At 33.7% G+C, this 22,706-nt stretch overlaps 1 protein-coding gene across 5 annotated transcripts in view; it reads left to right on the plus strand.

Annotated features, from left to right (window-relative positions):
* LOC114931318 (uncharacterized) overlaps positions 1–22,305 on the plus strand; it is a 47,502-nt gene extending 25,197 nt beyond the window's left edge. For 3 of the 5 annotated variants that reach the window (XM_029303298.2, XM_029303297.2, XM_029303299.2), the window contains 6 exons: positions 2,047–2,254; positions 2,653–3,128; positions 4,749–4,926; positions 5,096–5,317; positions 19,867–20,096; positions 22,084–22,305. In XM_029303298.2, coding sequence (XP_029159131.2) covers positions 2,047–2,254; positions 2,653–3,128; positions 4,749–4,926; positions 5,096–5,317; positions 19,867–20,096; positions 22,084–22,251 — 1,482 coding nt within the window. In that variant the 3' untranslated portion in view covers positions 22,252–22,305. Of the gene's footprint in view, positions 1–2,046; positions 2,255–2,652; positions 3,129–4,748; positions 4,927–5,095; positions 5,318–19,866; positions 20,097–20,247; positions 20,493–22,083 lie in introns of those variants that run through there. The other 2 variants (XM_029303300.1, XM_085488185.1) reach the window with 2 other exon arrangements.
* The last annotated feature ends 401 nt before the right edge of the window (positions 22,306–22,706 follow it).

Genomic DNA, 22,706 nt, shown 5'->3' on the forward strand with positions numbered 1-22,706 from the left:
ATTTTTGGAACATACCATACGTCTTTTAATGTTAAAATTTGACTTTGTGAACCTTGACAAAATTTGAATGGCTCCTTTTCCAAGAGCCCTAAGAGTTTCTTTTTCAGCAGCCTTTATATTACATGGACTTTCTAACTTCTTGAACTCAACAAACAAATTTAAGCAGTTTGTTACATGTTTGGTTGCCCTGTTATCAATCCACCAATCTGTTGAATTTATTTCATTTGCACATATCTCATTGCAAACAGAAGTAAGAGCTACATTGGTATTAAGCGCATTGCTCTGAGCATCAGTTGTTACTTTATTTTTGGCTGGTCATCCATCGGCTATCCACTTTCTACAATCCTACCCAATGTCTCTTCTTCTTGCAGTAATTACAGTTATCTTCTTTTCTTAAACTTTTAATTCCATATTTAGATTTGCCTTCTTGCTTCTTGTTATCTGCTTTTGTTACTAATGCTTCTTGAACAAACTTCTCGCTGTCTATATTTTTTTCTGAAATTTCTCTCAAACATACATAGCTGTATTGTTAATTCATTAAATGTTTTTTCTTAATCCTTAGTTAGTAGCATCTAACTAGACTTAAACGTTTCAAAGTTGTTAGGCAAAATGTGTAGTGTTTTACATGTTAATAGCAAACCTGGTAATGCATTCTCGTCTCTAGCTACAAGTCTGTTGTTTAATTAATTCCATAAGCTTCTTAACTTTGCAGAATGTGTAGAAACATCTTTTCCTGAAGTCTAATTGAATGCAAAAAAGTCCGTACATATCTTGAATAACTGGTCTTTGGATGTTGCTTCAAATTGTTGTTTTAACGCTTCCCATGCATCATGTACCGTCTCTTTGTCCATGATTTTTTGATACACTGCATCTGTAACTGAACTTGTGATCATTGACTTAGCGTAGCTATTTGCCTTACGATACAAATAACATTTTTCTTTATGTTGTTTAAATTGAACTTCCGTAGCATTTGCTTCTAAGAGTTCCGGTTTCACCAATTTATTGTCGATCACGTCCAGCGCACCTTCATGGTAGTCAAGCAGATCTCTGATTTTATGTTTCTAAATAGGCCAACCTAGTTCACCCGTTAATTGTTTGATGTGCTTTGCTACCCATCTATCTTTCCGTAGTTTTAAACTGTTCTTTACAACTGAAATGAATTTTACACTGGGCCCATAACCTCTTATAGTTAATTTCTTTCTTATCAAAATTACACGTCTCGTCTTTTTAAAATACTTGAGCTACGTGTGCAGGTCCGCAGATAAATAAAAAGCACTATTTTGTATACAGGCCAATCTCTTTATTAATAGGAATAAAAGACCTTTCTGTAATTTGATAACACAAAATAAATATACTCGAATTCTCTTTGTGTGTCTAACAAAAGGCAAAAGGTGAAGAAGGCGCATGCGTATATATAGAAAAACGGAAAGACGATTATATGGTGGTGCCCTTCGTAGTATTTCGAATTAAACATTAATATTTTGTATTTTTATTTTCTACTCTAACAATGTTCGTAATATTAATTCGGCGAATCAAAATTATGTAATACTTAATAGAAATTCGGTAATTAAAATTATGTCCCTTTTTAAAAAGGGCATTCTCGCAAGTATTGTTGCCGTTTTTCTGCGGTGCTGATTGTTTATCTCGAGTCGCTTTGTGAAACTGAAAGTATCAAGCAACTGTCATCGCAAAGATTAACAATTTGACAGTTATAAAATAAAAAAAAAAAACAATACCAATGGCGCGCGCAAAGCGCGCGTTGTGTTGTCTAGTAAATTAATAAAAATGTAATGTATAAAACGACTGCACTTTTCAAACTACATTTTTTAATAAATTTTAAATAAAAATTGAGCAATGGTTAAAACCTTCTGAAAGTCACTCAAAAGGATAACCTTGACAACATATATCAGGGTCAAGTCGATTCGTGCGGTCTGTGTAAAGGTAAACATTTACTCAAAAATATTGTTAGGTCAATTTGATAAAGTGTGATACTTTTTGATTACTAATAATACGAATAATAATATATTAATAGCAATAATTTTATAGTTGGATGCATGCACTGAGAAAGTAGTTACGTATACGGAGCTACAAGACAAAGTAGTGAGATGCGCGTTGTGGCTAAGAAAACAAGGAATCAAACCTGGTGATGTTGTCAGTGTGTGTACACATAGTCATCTCAATTCCATTGTGCCCTGCTTGGCAGCAATTTATATCAATGCTATCTTTAATCCGTGGGATGATAGTATGGACCTGCGTAAGTTCTGTTACTATGCAATTAAAAACATTGCTTTATGTTTGATTGAAGGTCAGAGAAAATAAAATTTTAATGATAGCGCATGCGCAAATATAACTTTGTCTATTTTATATTAATCAAATTTTGTTTTTATTTATTTATATAATTATTTTAATTATATGTATATAAGTAATATATAAGTATATAGCATTTATGTTATTTAGAATTTTTATACTTAATATTTGTTTTATGTCTTTTATTTTGACCCAGACTATATACAATATATTCAAAAGTTCATCAAATTCAGAATTTGCGGAATGGCGAGATTTCTTACTTATGTTAGTTATAGCAGAATGCTAGATTCAAAGTCCCATATTTTTCCTCTTATGCTCTAATACTTATGTGCTATTTGTCATTAGAAACATCATTGCATGTCATGCAACTGACTACTCCGAAAGTGATTTTCTGTAACGAAAAAGTCGTGAACGTTATTTTAAAAGCGACAAAAGAGAACTGCTTCAATCCCAATATTGTGGTTTTCGGCGATTATCCAGACGCAATTGCATTTTCTGACATTTTAAGCATGTACAGCGATGCGGAAGCAGCAAATTTTCAATTTTTCGAGCCTGATAACATCAAGCAAACAGTATGCATTATACATACCTCAGGTTCCACTGGAATGCCGAAAGGCGTCGAACTGTCCAATTACGCTCTCTTAATCAGCATCGAGAATAGGATGCTGAATGCGACCTCTACGGTTTTATTGTGGTTCTCACCACTTCATTGGATCGGCGGAATAGTAATGAACCTAAAATCGATCGTGCAAGGCTACAAAGTGATAATTTACCCAAAATTCGAGGAAGAGATGACGTGTAGACTAATCAAAAAATACGAGGTGAGACTCTCATCGTGAGACGGAGCTAGCGGAGAAATTGCTAAAAATGATATGTAAATTAATGATATACAGAATATTTAGTGTAAAGATTCGAACGATTTTTTAGACGTTCCCGGTAGTTTAAGAAAAAGTTTATATAGTGAAAATTAAAACATGTTTTATTGTGCAAGTTATTACATGCAATAAAAATATGAAAATAAAATGTGTTCATAAAAAAGTATAGAGGTAGGTTAGACAAAAATGTCAGTAGTTTACATAGTTTGTATATATATATATATATATATACACTCTTGCACTAGTTTAGAGGTTGTCTTTTTTCTTCCAATGTCGAGCAAAAAAGACAACTTCTGAACTAGTGCAAAAGTGCAGTCAGCACAAACAGACTTTTTGAATGCTCTCGTTTTGTCATTCTCTATTTTTAATAAATTTATCTCACGATATTGAAATAAATAGACTCTTCAAGAAGAAATTTCAATAGCTTTATTTTCATTTTTTGGAAATTATTCTATTTTTATTATTTTCGAAATTATCGTTATTTGAAATTTGGTAACATTTTCCAAATTTTAAGTATACCGCTTTTTTGGAGTGAGTGTATATATATATATATATATATATATATATACACTCACTCCAAAAAAGCGGTATACTTAAAATTTGGAAAATGTTACCAAATTTCAAATAACGATAATTTCGAAAATAATAAAAATAGAATAATTTCCAAAAAATGAAAATAAAGCTATTGAAATTTCTTCTTGAAGAGTCTATTTATTTCAATATCGTGAGATAAATTTATTAAAAATAGAGAATGACAAAACGAGAGCATTCAAAAAGTCTGTTTGTGCTGACTGCACTTTTGCACTAGTTCAGAAGTTGTCTTTTTTGCTCGACATTGGAAGAAAAAAGACAACCTCTAAACTAGTGCAAGAGTGTAGTGAACACAAACAAACCTAATATTGAAAAATAAGGGTTTGAGTTTGCCAATGCACATGGCGTGAGTCAAATGTTGCAACTCAATGGGATAAAAAACATATGATAGTACAGAGTCTTCCGTTTAAATTGCTTTCTTATTCATCTCGATACGATGATTTTTCACAGAGTTATTCGCATTTAAAGTAACATTTCAAAAATAGTGCGAATTGTTACGCTGAGTACCCTGCACAACTTTTTTCATTTATTATATTATTTCCTTCATTTAAAACAAGTTTCTTTCCTGTGTAGTTTTAAGAACACGTATTTCTAAATCTCATTCTGTCCTGTAATTTAAAAGCAATGTTAATTGAATAATAATAATAATAATAAAATACACAAATATCAAAATCATCTGATTTGTTGCTATATATATTTTTATAAGCGATAAATAATGCAATGTTGCTCTTACGAACTTACTGTGTAATAAAGTTTGTTCTTTCTTTTATCTTATATGTATATACATATTTATATATATTATTTTTGGAAAATATTATAATATCTTGCATATACTGTTATAATTAACATTTATTAAATAAATTATATAACATTTATATATATTTGCACATTACTGACAAATTGGAATACATATTGGATTACTGACATATTGGAAAATATGAATTTTTTTCTAATTTGTTTATTGTTGTTATTTAGGTAAAGATACTTTATATAATCTCGAACTTGCTTAATCAATTTCTTAAAGCGGGTTATGTAAAAAACTATTCATTATCATCTTTGAAAGTCATAATACTTGCGGGTGCGGCACTTAGGCCAAAAGTACAGGAAGAAATGAGACGCATCTTACCAAATGTTCTGATGTTACAAAGTTATGGTAGGTATTCTAATGTAGTAAAATGTTATAAATATATTCAATATATAATATATTTCATAGACAAAATAATATTAATACATAATAAATAAATTAATGTACATATAATAAGTAAATAAAGAACATTTATCCTGAAAATTCTATTATTATTCTATTATGTTGTATTTTTTAGGAATGACAGAAATATGTGGATCCGGTACGTTGCAATTTCCGAATCACAAGACTGGATCTTGCGGGACTGTAATGGGATATATGGAAATGAAGATTGTAGATCCAAAAAACGGAGAAATTCTTAGTTCAAATAATTCGGGAGAATTGTGGATAAAGACACCGACCATGATGACTTGCTACTACAAAAATCCTAAAGCAACTAAAAGCATTATTGATGAGGAAGGTAAAAAAAACACCATATTTCTTTTTGCGCGCATACGTGCAATGTAAACAATATAATTAAATTAACATACAACATATATATACTATATATATGTATATATATATGTATATATATATATATATATATTTATTTATTTATACACACACACGCGCGCACGCAAACGCACACACACACACACACACACACACACACACATATATACACACATACGTATGTATGTGTATATATATGTGTGTGTGTGTGTGTGTGTGTGTGTGTGTGTAAATAAATAAATATATATATATATGTATATATATTAGGTTATTCGGAAAGTTTGTTTCAATATAAATTTGAACGCAATATTTTACACAAAGAGGTACTTTATTTAAGCAAATATGTACCGTTTTGTTTAACCACATTGGTCCATCTTTTAGGAAGTTGCATGATGCCTTTCTTTCAAAATAAAGGTTTCTTATTGGCAAAGAATTGATCGAGATAATTTTTGAGGATTTCGAATGAATTTCTTATCCAGAAGAAAATTTTTCAAAGAAAGAAATAGGTAGTAGTCAGATCGGATAAAATAAAAATTAAGAAGGCTCGTATTACATCACGCAATAAAAAGTAAAATTAATAAAAGACCAACTTACGAGCAACTATTTTAGGAGTGTTACGTTTTCGTTCGTCCGTTTTTGGGTCAATATATTTAAATACTTTACCCGGGAGTTGGACGGGTTGTGTGTATTTAGTTTTCAGTCCCGAACAGGAATCTTAGTTTATAAACTTTATAACGCGGATCAGTTTTGTTAATGCGGCGATAGTCGGGATAGTCAGGCTCGACGTTAATAGGAGTTAGTTGGTAAGGAATAGTAGGAGGTTTGTCGATTTGGGTGTTTGCTTCTAAATGTTGGAGTTTTTGCGAGAGGTGAAAGAAATCTTGTCGCAAATTAATCGCTTGTTTTATCTGGTATCTGAGCCGTTTGAGCTGTACTCGTTTACCTGCCCTTTTCTTCATGAGAATGTTAAATATGACGGAAGCTCCCAAAATGAACTTAAGGTCGCTACGCAAGGCAGCGACCAGTCCGATTTGCTACGCTCTTCGGCAGCGAAAGGGGTAAGCTCGATTTGAGAGTTATGGTAAATAATTTCATACAACAAGAGCAGTGTTCGTAGGCGCTACACTCTTCGGCAGCGCCGGTTACCAATTCGCTACACTCTTTGTCAGCGAAAAGGCGGTTCCCCGCTCTCGGAGATGTCCTACGTTATATGTAAATTTTACTTGGATCAGATGCCAAATAACTGAGCTTATTGTGGTATTATCAATTACCTTTTATTCTATGAGTGGTTACAAAATTATAAGTCTAAAGTACTGGATTAGTCGTAAGAATAAGGAAACGAAGGATGACAGTCGAAGTTCGCGGAGAACTATAGTTACGACAAAGGGTTCGTTAAGATTTCAACTGCGATGCACAGCGTTTTTCTAGCCCTATTTATACTCGAAATTTTACCACCTCCATCTATGAATTTTGAAGGAGGGAGGCCCCTTATCTCGGTTTGTTTATAAGATTTTGTTTATAAGGTTTGTTTATAAGGTTTATAAACAACTCTGGCGATCCTGCATATCGGATGTTAGTTTAGGATAGGTCCAGCTGAGAGCGATGAAAATTTGTCAATACGTGACGATAAGCAAATTCTAGCGATCCCGCGTATCGGATGTTAGTTTGAGTTAAGATAAATCTAACCGAGAGCGATGAAAATTTGTCGGTACGTGACAAGGAGTGATAAATAAAGCTCAGATTTATTATAAATCATTCTTACATCAACATAAAGTTTAAAACTCTATATTCATCTCGACTAAGAGCCAAACGCGATGTTATTGCGACAAATTAAGATAAGAAATTTTTGGAAACTGAGGAATTTGAATTCTATGGTTGGGATCTCAGAAATTCCCCCTGTTCCTTCTCTAAACATTAGAGGCATTTGCCCGAAGTCCCGCGGGAAAACCACGGATCCAAAACCGCGAGAAAGACAGTCTTCTTAGAATGAATTGAAGACGAAAACCCTTCTTCTTGGAAAGCTCAGCTCGAAAATCGGCCTCTCCGCCATATCCAAAAAACTCCGTTTCTCCCCAAAGCAGAATCGTAAATACTCCTTCAATCAAAACCTCTCCTTTGAGTGAAACTTCTTTTCTTTGGAGATTCTGTAAAAGAAAAAGAAGATTACGCAATAATTAATTCACCCTACTTCTATCTGTTCAATTTTCCTCTGAATTTTCTATAAAATAGACATTCTCCGGGCTCCAATCTATTCTAACAATTCTAATCCCTTTCCAGAAAAGGAGCTATCCTATCCGCATGTACGACCTTTTTCCTATGCCTAGAAGTCTTTTGAATACAATATACCACGTCGTTAAATCTTTTAATAATTGAATAAAGACTCTCCCAATTGTTCTGCAATTTCTGGGCCTTTTTTTTACTTCTCTTGGGATTATATAAACAGACTCTCTCTCTTTCCTCGAAAATAATTGTTCTAACTTTTCTATCATATCTGGCTTTTATTTGCGAAGACTTTAAAGCCATACGTTCCCTAACACAAGAACGAATTTTTTCTAATCTTTCCTTTAAATTATTCACAAAATTCTCTAGAGGCAATTTCTCTTCATCAATCTTAGAACTTTCTTGTAACAAGTCTACTGGTAGCCTAAGTTCTCGAGCGAAGTACAACTCGGCAGAAGTCACTCCTGTAGTCTCATGATCTATATGCTAAGAGAAACATAGGAATCCTTTCATCCCAATCTTTCTGATTTTCAGAAATGTATTTCGCCAAGTAATTGATAATTGTCTGATGTTGACGTTCCACCTGGCCATCTGATTGAGGATGAAGAGCAGTAGTCCTTATCTTTTTAATCCCAAGAAGTCGCATTAATTCTCCAAATAACTGAGACTCGAAATTCTTTCCCTGATCTGTGTGAATCTCAATAGACACTGTATGCCTTGAAACAAACTGACTCACAAAAATTTCAGCCACAGTCTTGGCTCTAATATTCTTAATAGGGAAAGCTTCCACCCATTTTGTGAAACAATCCACCATTACAAGAAGATACTTATTCCCTGACTTAGTCAATGGAAGAGGACCAAGGATATTCATTTGCACCCTTTCTAATGGAGCTTCGACGTTATAAATTTGCAAAGGGGATTTTCCTTTTCCAGAAGGACCTTTCTTTGATATACATATCTTGCAGGTTCTGCACCACTTCTCTACGTCTTGCTTACAATTCGTCCAAAAGAATTTTTTTCGAATCTTCTCAAGAGTCTTGTTAACTCCAAAATGTCCTCCGGACGGAGAATCATGAGTTTCCTGTAAAATCTCTTTGATCCGATCTTGAGGAACTATTAATTGAAGGAAACTAGTTTGAAGATTTGAGGCTTCCCATCTCTTATAGAGAATTCCATTTTTTAGAACAAGAGAATCCCAATAAGACCAATAAATCTGAGCCAAAACATTCTTGGTAGGAACTTCCGAATGCAATGGTCTTTTTCCTGTTTCTTTTCCTTATAATTTTTCCGTATAATAAATGAAATGCTTGGATCTTTTTGCTGTGCACGACGCCACTCTTCCAGATCTTTTCCCACAAGCATAATGCGAGCGACCATTTTCTCTCTTTCTTCTGCGTTTTTCGTCTCGACTTTAGCGCAGTATTCGCATCCGAAAGCCTCACATGACCGCCTGGATAATCCATCGGCATTCCCGTGAGATTGTCCTTTTCGATGAATAATTTCGAACTCAAATTCTTGAAGTCTTTTGAGCCAACGAGCCAATTGTCCTTCTAGATCCTTAAAAGACATCAACCATTTTAACGATACATGATCCGTACGAATTACAAATTTTCTACCTAAAAGATAATGACGGAAAAATTTCAAAGAATCTATTATTGCTAACAATTCTCTTCTAAAATAAAATTGTAAAATTAATGTAAATACAGGCCAACTTAAGAGCATAAATAATTAGGATGTTAATGAATATTATAAATTTTTATTGCTTCCTAATTATACCGTATAAAAAAACATTAAAACATATTAATACAATTAAATCACAAACGTTTCGACTGTACGCAGTCTTCATCAGTGGAGTCATATAATATCAGTCAATTATAAAATTATAAAATTTAAAAAAACATTTCGATAATGCTAACAATTGCAATTCCTACTGTTAATTATCATCATATATAAATAAATTGGGTGATGCGAACGATTACAACTTTTGATGATGTGTAGCATGTACGATTTTGAGGCTGAATACATCACTATATTGTTCTTGGATCATTTCAAGATGTTAATGCGGATTGTTTCCAATGATGATTTAAAAGGTGGCAAAACTCTCGGCATTCCATCGTTTGAAAGCGTGGAATTGTCTTAGTTTCCCTTAATTATTATACGTTTCTATATGAAATGACACACTATTTAATGACTATTGTTAAGAAAAAAATTTTTTTTGAATATTACAATGAAAATTGCTTAGTATTGAATCTGCTAAATCGATGACTTTATAAATATTCACGCCACAGCTCAGTTACTTATCACTTTACACGCCATTATGAAGAACGGTTATACATTTGGTACTTATATTGCAAGTTGTTTACGTAGGCATTATTTTTTATATGACATTTTTATTTTGTTTATTTCTTTTCTATGTTAGCTAATTTTTCAAGAACATCCAAATAAGACTCGCTGAATAGCTCTGTATCTTTTTTTAAATTTATACCGTTTTCTTGTTCTATTATATGTAGCATTTCAGAAATCAATCTTTTTTGGTAATTTATTTCATGATCTAAAATTTTAACTTTATTCCAATCGAATGTATGCTGCTCTCTAATTCTATGTTCCGAGATAACAAAGTGTCTCTTTGAATCCCATTTGATGTTATTCATATGTTCTTTTATCCTTGTCTGTAATTGTCTCTTTGTCTGACCCACGTATGTTGCATTGAAATCTTTGCAACTGATCTTGTAAACCACATTGGAATTATGTGAGACTTGATTCTTATCTTTATGAGTTTTTATGATTTTATTGAGTTTGTTTAAACATCTATATCCTATCATTGTATTAGATTTATTTATCGAAGAGACAAACATTTCTGAAATTTTGTTGATATAGGGAATAACTATAATTCTTTTTTTTTGTTTCTTCTTTTTTTTCAGTTATTAATTTGTATTGGTTTATGTTTGTATTTGTCTAACATAATTCTATTGGAAATGAGATGCTTAATTCGGTGATTAATGCTGCTGAATATCATATTAAGAGGATAACCGTTACTTGAGAGAATATTGACCACCAATTCAAGATTCTGGCTATAAAATTGTGGGTGTGATAGAAGCAAACACCTGTCTGTTAAATTGTATATTATTCTGACTTTTTGGCATTGAGGATGATTGGAAAAATAAGATAAAACTCTGCCTGAAAACATTTCTTTCTGATGCCAGTCAATATAAATTTTTTTATTCAAAATTTTAATTGAGAGGTCTAAAAAACTCAAGCAACGATCCTTCTCTCGTTCCACAATAAATTGCAGTCTCTCGTGATATCCATTAAATGCATTAACAATTCTTGTAACCTCTCTCGATGGAGCAGTCAATATTATATCGTCAACATATCAATAATAAAAAGAGAAATTTATGTCATGTAATTAAAAATGGAATTCTCTAGATCTTGCATGACTAAGTCAGCTATTATAGGTGATAATGGGGACCCCATGGGAGTTCCATATGTTTGTTTGTAAATTATATTGTTAAATGTAAAATATGTAGAAGTTAAGATAAACTTAATAGCATCAATAAATTCATTTTGTGATATCTTTGTAAATTTGTTAATATAAATCCATCTTTTATTGATGCTTTCTATTGCCAGATCTAGAGGTACATTAGTGAAGAGAGAGACTACATCCAATGAAATCATTACCTCATCACTGATCATTTTTTCCGATAGGATACTGCACATTTCAAAACTATTGCTAATATGGCTCTTTGCCCGTGGGAGACTGGAATGTAGAATATTATGTATAAAAGATGCTAATGAATGTAATGATGTGTTGATGGAGAAAACTATGATTCTGAAAGGGGTGTTTTCTTTATGGATTTTCGGCAGTCCATAGGCTTTTGATAGGAGAGAATCGCTCGAGAATAACTTGTAATATTCTTTTTTGTCAATATAGCCTTTATTCATCCAAATTTTTAATCTATTATTTAGTTTCTTTTCGATTTTTGAGCCTGGATTTTTATTGATAACCGAATATGTATTTTTGTCATTTAAGAGGTTCTCAACTTTATTTACATAATCCGTTTTATTTATGGCCACCGTGACATTTCCTTTATCAGCCCGTGTGAAAATTATGTTTGGATTGTTCTTGCAAAATTTAACCGTTTCTTTTTTCATAAGAAGCAATTTTTGATGAGTATGGCTTTTTTTAAAACTAATATTTAAAAACTTCGAAAATTATGGAATGGCTATTCCTGATTGTAGTTAAATGAATTCTATTGTTACGTTTCCCGCTACTCTCTATATCTTTGACAAATTCGTGAATCGCTTCTTTTTTATCAGTTATAGAATTCTCTTCTAGTCACACAATAATTCCGCTCAGTCTTGCTAAGTGTTTTACTAAAATAAGCGATCACTTTCTCTTTTCCCATTTTCTCTGGGATAACACTGCACCGATACCGATATTAGACGCGTCAGTATCCAAAATAAATTCATCTTCTCCCTTAGGAAAAGATAATATCGGAGATGACGATAACATCGTTTTTAATTTCTCAAAAGCATCTTGGCATTCTTTTCCCCAAACAAATTTAATTTGATTCTCTGTTAATACGTAAAGAGGTTTTGCCAAAGAAGAAAATCCTTTCACAAATTTTCGATAATACGAACAAAAACCGAGAAAGCTTCGTAACTGTTTTCTAGTATGGGGGACCGGCCAATCTCTCACGGCTATAATCTTTTCAGGATCCGTAGTAATACCTTCTTCTTAAATGATATGTCCCAAATATTTCGTATTTCTTTGAAAGAAAATACATTTATTTGGATTCATTTTTAAATTAGCTTTTCTCAATCGCGAAAATACTAAATTTAAATTCTCTAACATTTCATCAAAAGTTTTTCCGAAAATTATTATATCATCTAAATATACTAAACATTTTTTGATAAAAGGCCATGTAAGACTTTTTCCATTAATCGTTCGAAAGTCGCGGGAGCACTACATAAACCAAACGGCATTACTGTAAATTGCCACAGACCCCTGTCGATCGAGAAAGCCGTCTTTTCTTTGTCCTCGGAACGGACTTTTAGTTGCCAATAACCGCTCTTTAAATCTAATGTGGAAAACCAAGAGTTACCTGAGAGTTGATCTTAAATATCGTCAATCCTAGAAAGAGGGTATGAATCTTTTACCGTCACATTATTTAATTTCCGATAATCAATGCAAAGTCTTATACTGCCGTCTTTCTTTTTTACCATAACGGCCGAAGAGATCCATGGATTTTGCGATTCCTCTATTACTCCTTGTTCCTTCATGTCCTCAATAATTTTATCTACTTCCTTCCTTAAATGAATGGGAATTTGACGAGGTGCCTGCTTAATGGAGAGAAAGTCTTTTATGTTAATGACATGTTCTACAACACTACAGTTGCCAGTCACAATGTTTTCAGAAAATACATCAGAGAAATCATTTAAAAAGTTTGCAAAAATTTCTTTCTCTGTTTCTTTCAAATTCAAAGAATTATTTTCAAAAAAGATTTTTTAAAATAGTTGGAACTTTACAAGAGTTTTCAATTCTAGAACAATTAAAAGTTTTATTTTCTTTTGACTTTAATTCATTAAATTTATCATCAAAAATATTTTGTAAATTAATTTTTTTAAGAAAGTCTGTTCTCAAAATACATCTATCATTTATGGCGGCGACAAACATAGGAATAGAAACACAATATCTTCCAATCTCTACTCTAACTTCTACTAGACAATAATTAAAACTTTTTCTCCCGTAGGATATTTCAAATTACAATTTTTATTTTGAATCTTTTCTACACCCTTATTCAACAATTTTTCATTTATAAGTGAAACATCGGAGCCGTGTCTATTTTCAAAGAACATTTTTTACCGTTAACCTTTCCGAGATAATAGAAATCATTTTCTCTAATTCTACCAACACTAAAATCTACAAATCGATTCGATATCGGGGCTTTTTCGAAAAAAGTCGAGCTCACCCCGCACAGCTCAACTAAACCGCGTTTCCCTTCTCCTCAAGACACTCAAATCGAAAATGTCTCGTTTTACCACACGTCCAACACTCTTTGCCCTTCGAGGAAAAATTATTTCTTCGCCATCCCCCTCTCGAAGGATTTCTATTTTCATGATCAGATTTTCCGCGCGCTGTTTTCATGGTTCTTATTATCGTTCCCGTTTTTTTTATCAAAATCCTTTTGCGCGTCGTTCCTCTCCACCTTTTGGAAATTCGCGCTGTTAAATTTGCAAATATGAGACCATCGTCTACGTATAGTACGATATAGACCTTTTCTTGGTTGACGTTTCTGTAAAATACACATTGGTCTTCCTTGCTGGCTGCGAAGTTGATTTCTTTCAAGATATCCTTAAATCTTTGGTTCCAGCACCTAGCTGCCTGTTTTAGACCATACAGAGGGCGATTCAGTTTACAAACCTTTCCGTTTCTATTAATCTTGACTCCGTCAGGTACTTGCATGTAAATGATCTTTTCCAGGTTTCCATGTAAGAAGGCGGTTTTTACATCGAATTGTCCAATTTCAAAATCCTCGATTGCAGCTATTGCCATTAAAATTCTTACTGACAATAAGTCATATCGGACAACCAGCGAAAATATCTCTTCAAAGTCGGTTCCAGCCTTCTGTGAGAAACTCTTCGCACACAGTCTAGCCTTGAATCTGACTTTATTGGTCGATGGGTTCTCTTTTACTTCAAATATCCATTTACAGCCTATTGGTTTGCAATTAAGTGGAGCTAAGACTATCGTCCATGTGTTGTTTTTGTCGTGAGCTCCTCTTAAATAGTTATCTTTCAGTCCTTGAAATGTTCTCCTAAAATCGCTTCCTAAAGTAATTTTGATTCATTGAACAAAATGAAACATGCTTCATACCTGAATAATAGTTTTATCGTCTCTATTTCTTAGGTTGTATCTATCTCTTCTTTCCGGATTAACGGTATTTCCGACATCATTAGTTTGAATATCGGGATCATCCTCAGATTCATCGTCAGAATATGCCGGCTCGATTTCAATTGTGCCGTTATTTGCAAGATTGTTCTCAGATTTGACATCGGGATCGACGACTTCGTTTTCACGTGCTGATACGATAAGTCTACTTTCTTCATTATGACTATCTTGGGCGGGATTTTTGTTGATGATAACTCGTTAGCTGACTCGTTATGATATCCGACTAAAATGAGTTTTCTTGATTTTGGACCCCATTTTTTGCGTTGTTCCTTCGGGACATGAACGTAAGCGTCACTTCCAAAAATTCTTATGTGAGATAATTCAGGCTTTCTTTTATACTATAGTTCGAAAGGTGTGATATTTTTTGTTTGAGATATACTGCAGTATACCGCTTCGGCCCAGAGCTTCTTTGGTAAGTTCTTTGCAGTGAGCATGATCCAGGCAGTCTCAATGACCGTACGCATTTCTCTCTCAACACGTCCATTTTGTTTGTATATGTACGGTAGAGACGTCTCGAGGTATCTATAATATCTTGTGATGCCAAATAGCTGGATATTCTCTCGTTTTTATATTCAGTCCCGTTATTGGATCTTACTGTTCTAATCCTTTGTCCAAACTTGTTAAAAACTAATTGTTCGAATTCTTCTAATTTTTCGAATGTATCATCTTTGTGACGTAAGAAATAAACATGACAAAAACTAGAACAGTCACCCTTCAAAAGAAAAAAATATTTTGATTCACCGATGGAATCTTTGGACATAAGACCGCAAAGGTCGGTATATATAAATTTGCCTATTTTGATCTTTCTCTTGTGCTCCTTTGATTTGCATAGTAATTAGTGTTGTTTTCCGAGCTAACAGCTCTCACAAAAAATTTGTCGAGGCGTGATGGCGTAACTCTTTTTATAAGCTGTTGGTTTATCATTCTGAGAAATGTTCAACAATTTATATGGCCCAAGTAATTATGCCACGTCTCAATATCCCTTGAGGAAGCTGAATTTGCCTCGCCTTATAACGTTATCTTGAACATTATTCTAAATAGATTGTTATTTTGTTTGACACCGTGAGCTAATAGCTTTCCGTTTCGATATATTCTTACGTCGTTTGCCTCTGTTGCGGATTGCACTGATAAAATAATTTTGATCGGGAATAGAGGGAAGAGGAGATTGACTGTTAACAGCGGAGATTTAGTTTATATAAAGTTTATTCGGCTTTTCACAAATAACTAAAGTTCTCAAGTAACAATTAGGCACACTTGACAAACGGTGGAAAATAACTTAAACGAGAACGTACGGACATCTTGCGCTTGATCGTACTTGCTGCGCGCGGACGCGACGGAAATCTTGGACAGAACTATGCGGTAGTTCCGAACGCGACGGAAATCTTCTCGTGACAATATTAACGAAAGATCGCAGCGATCAAGAGCCGAACGCGGATGCGCGACGCACCGTTCGCGAGATCGAGGTCTTGAAGAGTCTCCGGAACACTGTAATGTCGCACGTGGTGACACGTGCGGTCGTAATTGCGGCCGAAATATGCGTGTATTTCACAAAATGAACGGAATTGACTAAAAATATCGCGTGCACGATACTCTATAAATCTTGCCGAGGATTAATTTTTAACAACGCGGATTACAATTTTTCGGTTACTCGATAACGTGTTGATCCACAAAGAGCCGGAACAAGAAGAAGGAACGAAAGAAGGAGCAAGATATTAGCGACTCAGATAGGCAGAAAACGGGGGTGCGCGACAGATCATAATCGATACACCGCGCACTCGAGTTGGCGAAAAAGGACCGCGAATGCGAATTACAATGAGGCGTGAGAAAAATCAGCTACGCGCGATGCCTCGTTTGCGTGGAAATTTGTGATTCGCTAATGTGACGATTGATAGTTCTCAATATGTCCGATCGCGCGACATTTAACTTTTCGCGGAGACTCTCAAGTATTTTCAACGGTTCCGGAACAGCCTCTAATTTTAAAGTACATGTTTTTTCAGTGCACGCTCCGGTTGAGAAAAGATTCCTGCGCAGTGATGGGATGTAAAGAACATTTTCTAGTCTTCCGTCGAGCCTTTTATTATTAACTAATCTTTTGATTAAGACAGTTCCCCGTTCCATCACTTTGCATATTGAGTCATCACCTAGGCTAACGGTCTCTCTATAAGATAGGTTCAAATTGGTAAACCATTCCCGACGAAAACTCATGTGTTGAAACGCGTCGCTATCTAAAATTCATACATCTTTAACATCGGAGTCCAGAATTCGCGTATAATAATCAGAATCCAAAACTAAGAATGCTTCTAAATTTACATAATCATTGCTGTTTGTTTTACGTTTTGTTTTCTCATTATCTTTGTTTTCTGATTTATCGCGTTTCTTGAAACAATTTTTGGCAATTTGATCTTTCTTATCGCAAAAATGACAAGTAAAATCTTTTCTTTTACCTTATAACGATACAGCCTGCATTGCAAAGCCCGAATATACCTATCTCGGTATATGAAATATCGAGACAAAGATAAACCGCGCGGAGAGTACATTCGGTTTGCTACTTTCCCCCACGCGCCGTGTTAATTAGAAATTACCGAAGAGTCACGAAGTAGTACAAAAAACCCCGATCGGGCCGAATAAAAAGCTCGCGGAGAACCGAAACGAGACATTCCGTACCGTCTTAGGACAAATATTTCTCCGGAAAACGCAAAAAAAGGCTGAGAACAAAGAGATCGGGGGTACCCTGTCTCATGTGGGTGCATTCCTACTTCCGAAGCCGCTCCGAGCGTCTCCTCACCTGAACCCGCTCATCGCCCTGTCCGCCTGTACAATCGGCCAGATATACTAGAGATTGGGAGTTTTCCGCTTCTGTCGAAAGTTCCTGCGACCGATTGTATCCTCAAAAATAATCAACGGAATCCCCGCGACGCGAATACCCGGAATCAAACCCCGGCTTCGCCAAAGGAAGAAGAGAGCGGCAACTCTCTCCCTCATCCGCGCGCGCAAGAGAGAGAACGCCGCGTGTGCGATAATAACAACACGGGACCGTACCGCACCCCGGACCGCGTCGCGCCCAGTGAAGGAAAATAAACACAGTCGTGAAAAGTTAAAGGAACGGCCCTTTAAATTCCGAATTCCGATCGCCGATGCAAAAATAAAAGACATGTTCCGCGTTACATCTAATGCCGCGTAACTAATAATCGACGCATTTGTTCCAGCACCGGTTTATTATTCCGATACTGACACCCGCACCGCCAACAGGACACACGCCGACCCGCACCCCACGCATTTGCACTCGCATATACATATATCTTCATACACGCATCCGCACGCATATTCATCCACGTCCATACGTTATCATATACGCGACATACATTTATACTGGCGTCCGCGTTCCATACATATATCCGCTTACACTTATACACATACGCTCTCCGCCACCCTCACGTCACACATTTATACACCGCATACACGCATCCGCACGCATATTAGGACACTGACACTATTATACACGCAACATACATTTATACTGGCGTCCGCGTTTACCCGCACATTTACTCACGTTTATACGCATTCATCGTTATACTCACGTCACACCTTTATAACTTTATCCACGCGTTCGCACATACATCAATACACACACACACACACACACACACACATACATACACACCAGCGCACACAAACATACACTTGTATATAGAACACCAATAAACACTTGTTAAACTTATACCCCGCGTCGCACGTTTCTTGGATCAAACCTTTTCCCGAACCTTGTGATCCCGATTGAGCGATCCGGCCGCACCGGAAAAGCGGTCCGTTATAACCTTTAGCCGACAAGCCTTTATCATTATTACGATTCTTACGTTCCGCGTTGTCCTTGGAGTGCGCGCTTTTATCTCGTACCTTGATCGCTGCCAGCGCGTTCGTTGCTTCGTCCATGGCGGTGAGACGATTCTTCTCTCTTATCAGTCGTTTGACGAGAACATCCTTTCTCTGCTGCTGCTCACGCTGTTGCAGGCAGTCACTAGAGTGTTGAATTTTGATGGAAGAGTTCCCAAGATCTTGGCGATGACCATAACCTCTGATAATTTCTCTCCGAGGTCCTTGCACTGGCATGCTATGTTTTCTATTTTGGCAACATGTTGCACAACGGAATCAGAGGTCGACATTTTGTACTCATGAAATGTGGTCATGAGTGTCAGTTTATTCGAAGCACTTTTTTGCTCGTGAATGATGCTTAGCTTCGACCACATTCCTGCAACGTTTTCGCACGTTATCAGGTATTCGAAATGCGAATACTCCATTGAGGATGATATGCACATTGCTTTCGCGTTCCTCATGCACCACGTCGCGTGTCCTGCAGCTGCCGGATCGGAATGAATCCTTCTGCGATCTCGAGGAGGCCGGTTGCGACAAAAACAACTCGAAGCTGAAATTTCCATAGCTGGAAATTTGAGCCGTCAAATTTAGTGTTGTTCTTCAGATCAATACTTTCAAACATCTTGAGCATGTACTTGCTTCAGCACAAAAACACAGAATCAGAGAGCAACGAGAGAATTGCCTTTGTCTCGGTTCAATATGGCGATGCACCGCCTCAGCTCTCCCGGAACGACACCACTCTCATTATTCACGTTCTTGTTTAGTCGCGTGCTCTGGACTTATAACCTGTTGAGGATCGTGGATATTGGAACAGGTGTAACGCAAACGGTAATCGTTGATGAGATAATTGATTAAACATATGCTTTATTATTTGAGATACAACGAGTGTGATATATACAATGCTAATCGGCACACACGCAGCGTGAGAATGAGATTAGCGCGAGAATGACCTTTCTCGGGTGGAAATGATATGAGTGCCATCTGTGGACAGAGTCGCGATACTATTGATTCTATATCATACTGAATCCAGGGTATCGGTTATCCGCGCAACTTAAATTAACAAAATAAACGTAAAAGACAAATTAAAAATGTGACAAAGAAGAACAAAAGAAACTCTAAATGATATTGTTAAATAACTATATCGCAACACAAACTAATCAGTTAAAATACCATACAATAAGAAGAAAAATTTTATGCTAATTAATTTTTCTTTCTTTAAATTTATTTTTTTAAATGGAAATACTTTAACTGAAAAATCTGTTGTATATATATATATATATATATATATATATATATATATATATATAGATAGATAGCTGTTTTAATTTGCTACAAAAATAACACTTCCGACAGTTTTCTTGTTAATACTAGATGTAAAATATTTGTAGTTGGGGAATTCACTTTTTACAACGAGATAAATTTTTCAGAACAAAATTGTACCATAATAGTAAGTTTGAATTTATCTGTGACTTTAGGATGGCTGCATTCTGGTGACATTGGTTATTTTGACGAAGACGGAGAACTTTTTATCGTCGATAGAATGAACGAATTTATAAAGTACAGAAGCTATCAAATTTCACCTGGAGAAATTGAAGATATTTTAGTAACACATCCAGCAGTAATACAAGCTGCAGTAGTAGGAGTACCTCATCCAGTAGATGGTGAACATCCTGTTGGTTTTGTTACAAAAATACCCGATGAAAAGGTATAATCTTATTTTAATGATAATAAAATCACAGAGCGATAGATTCTATAAAATATTATAGTAATTTAGCAATTTAAGTAGTTTTGAAAATTGTTTGATTAATTTCTTTAAAAGTTTTTATAACAAAATTTTTAATAAACTTGCACTCTAGGCACATGGCCGTCGGCTATTGATAATGACCAATTTGGTAATCAAGATATTAATTTAAACTAACACATCTTACACGACTCGAGTCATCGCGGAGATACTCCGCATATCTCATATGTTGTGAAATAAATTTATCACTTTGTATTTAAACATTGCGTTTCAAAAATCCACACGAACTTTTGTACCACCTAATATTTCTAAGAGTTTTATTTTTTACTCATTAAACTTTTTAAATATTTTACAAATAGACACGTGTGTACATTTCTTTATCATTTTATATAACATAAATACATATATTAAGAATATTCAGTCGGCTCTCGAAATAGGCCAATAGAGTTAAATGCGATGTTATTGCGAAAATTAAGAAACTTAGGAATTCGTATCTTCTTCGTTCCTCTTTTAACCTCCCTGTAAAGAAATAGGCGAGAAAAATATATCGTAAAATACGTATTCCTAAGTTTCTTAATTTTCGCAATAACATCGCGTTTGGCTCTATTAGCCAAGAGAGATAGATGTATATATTATAAATACATATGTCTTAGTGAAATTAGATAAATTTAAGGATTAAGACATATACAGAATACAAATGCCGTAAGTAAAGTTTTCATTATGCAAATGTAAATTAGATAATTTTTTACATTAATTTTGAAAAAATGGGTTTTCTTAATTTACATGCAAGTTTTAATATATTATAACGCATTTATTTCATTAAATCATAAATTGCTTAAAAAATGACTTTTTTCACACATAATATGAATTAAAAAAACGTGAGTTGATAGTAAAAATGTGCTCTCAATCTTTTTATTTCTTTGATTATATTATATTAAAATTAAAGACGATTTTAATTATCCTAGCATTTCTTTATTGTGTACTTTTATAAATAAATATTGAGAATAATAATAAACAATACGCAACATTCTTTATAAGAACAAATAGAAATAATAGTACGTAACGAGATCCATTAAACAGATTTTTTTGCTAATGAAATGAACTCGTACTCAATGGAATTACAAAATCAATATTTTTAAGAAACAAATAAATGAAAAAATTTTATTGAACATTTTATATTTATATTTACATAAGAAATTACCATTCTTCTTGCAAAATGCATATATAAAATTATCTTGCAGATATAGAAATTCCATTTTATTATTATATATATATTACATTTTATTGTAATATAATCATTTTTTAATCATTTTAATAACATTTTGCATAATAATGAGATAAATGATATATAATTGATAAAAGCAAAATAAACTCTTGTGATTAAAAAAATTACAATTTGCAATAAAAAACAACTAGAAACTGTTTTTAAATAATTCCATGTTTTTCTTATATCAATTGATTTATTTTATTATTCTATGCACAAAATTATTACGGCAAATTTATTAAAAAATATACGCGATAGTTCATACCTTTTGTCAAAATATGGATAATATCAAAATAAAGTGTAAAATATTTCTTAAACTATTTATTTTTCGACTGTTTCTACTGCAACAATTTTGCACACCAAATTACTATGAAAAATTTATTTAAAAAATTTGTGTAAAAAAATTATAGTATTCTGTTTAAAAAAAATAATAATGATCTCAAGATCTCAAAAAATATCTCTATTTAGAATAAAACTATGTTTACTAGACGATCCCTCCTCCTCCTTAAAATTTTACAATTTTTGAATAAACTATTTTTCGGTGGAAGTCTTGGTTTTCGGAAAATTTCAATCCGAAAGTTAATGCAACGCCTTGTGTGAATGGGTGTGTGCGTGTTTATTTCTTGTATATATGTTGAAAAAATATACAATTATTTTTATAAAATAAATATTTATTTTTTTGTGTAGGTAACAGAGCAAGAATTAATAGAGTTTGTGTTGAATAATATGAAAAATCAATATAAGCTTCTAGCTAAAATAATATTTCTGGATGCTTTTCCATATACTGGTTCAAAAATTGCCAAAACAGAATTAAAAGAGAAAGCTAGAAATCTGTCAATAGAATACAATAATTAATTATATTTAATTACTGGTTGTTGTATTTAATTAAATAAAATTATTAGTATTATATTTATTAGCTTGTTATTATTATATTTTTATTATTATATTCTTTATTATGTATAATAGTTATTATTATTATGTTTATTAATCTAATTATTATATTTAATAATTTTATTATTAATAATTGTTTAATAATCAGGAGAGTGTGGAATAATCTTCTTCTCTTAATAAAATCAACTTTTATCATATCACAATAATGTGTTACAAAGCGAATGAAAAATATAGAAGTAAGAAAAGGAGAGAAATCCCTAGGTGCGCACGCAATACATAAAATAAACAGTAGATGGTATGAAGATTACTCTTTTTAAAACAATAATTGTATTAGTAATTATTACAATTATCATTTTCTTGTCTTTTCTGAACAATAGTGAATTTATAAACTTATATAATTAGAAATGTTGAACATTAAA

This window comes from Nylanderia fulva, unplaced genomic scaffold, assembly GCF_048542155.1.
Source record: "Nylanderia fulva isolate GAGA-0341 unplaced genomic scaffold, ASM4854215v1 Scaffold65, whole genome shotgun sequence".
Taxonomy (NCBI): domain Eukaryota; kingdom Metazoa; phylum Arthropoda; class Insecta; order Hymenoptera; family Formicidae; genus Nylanderia; species Nylanderia fulva.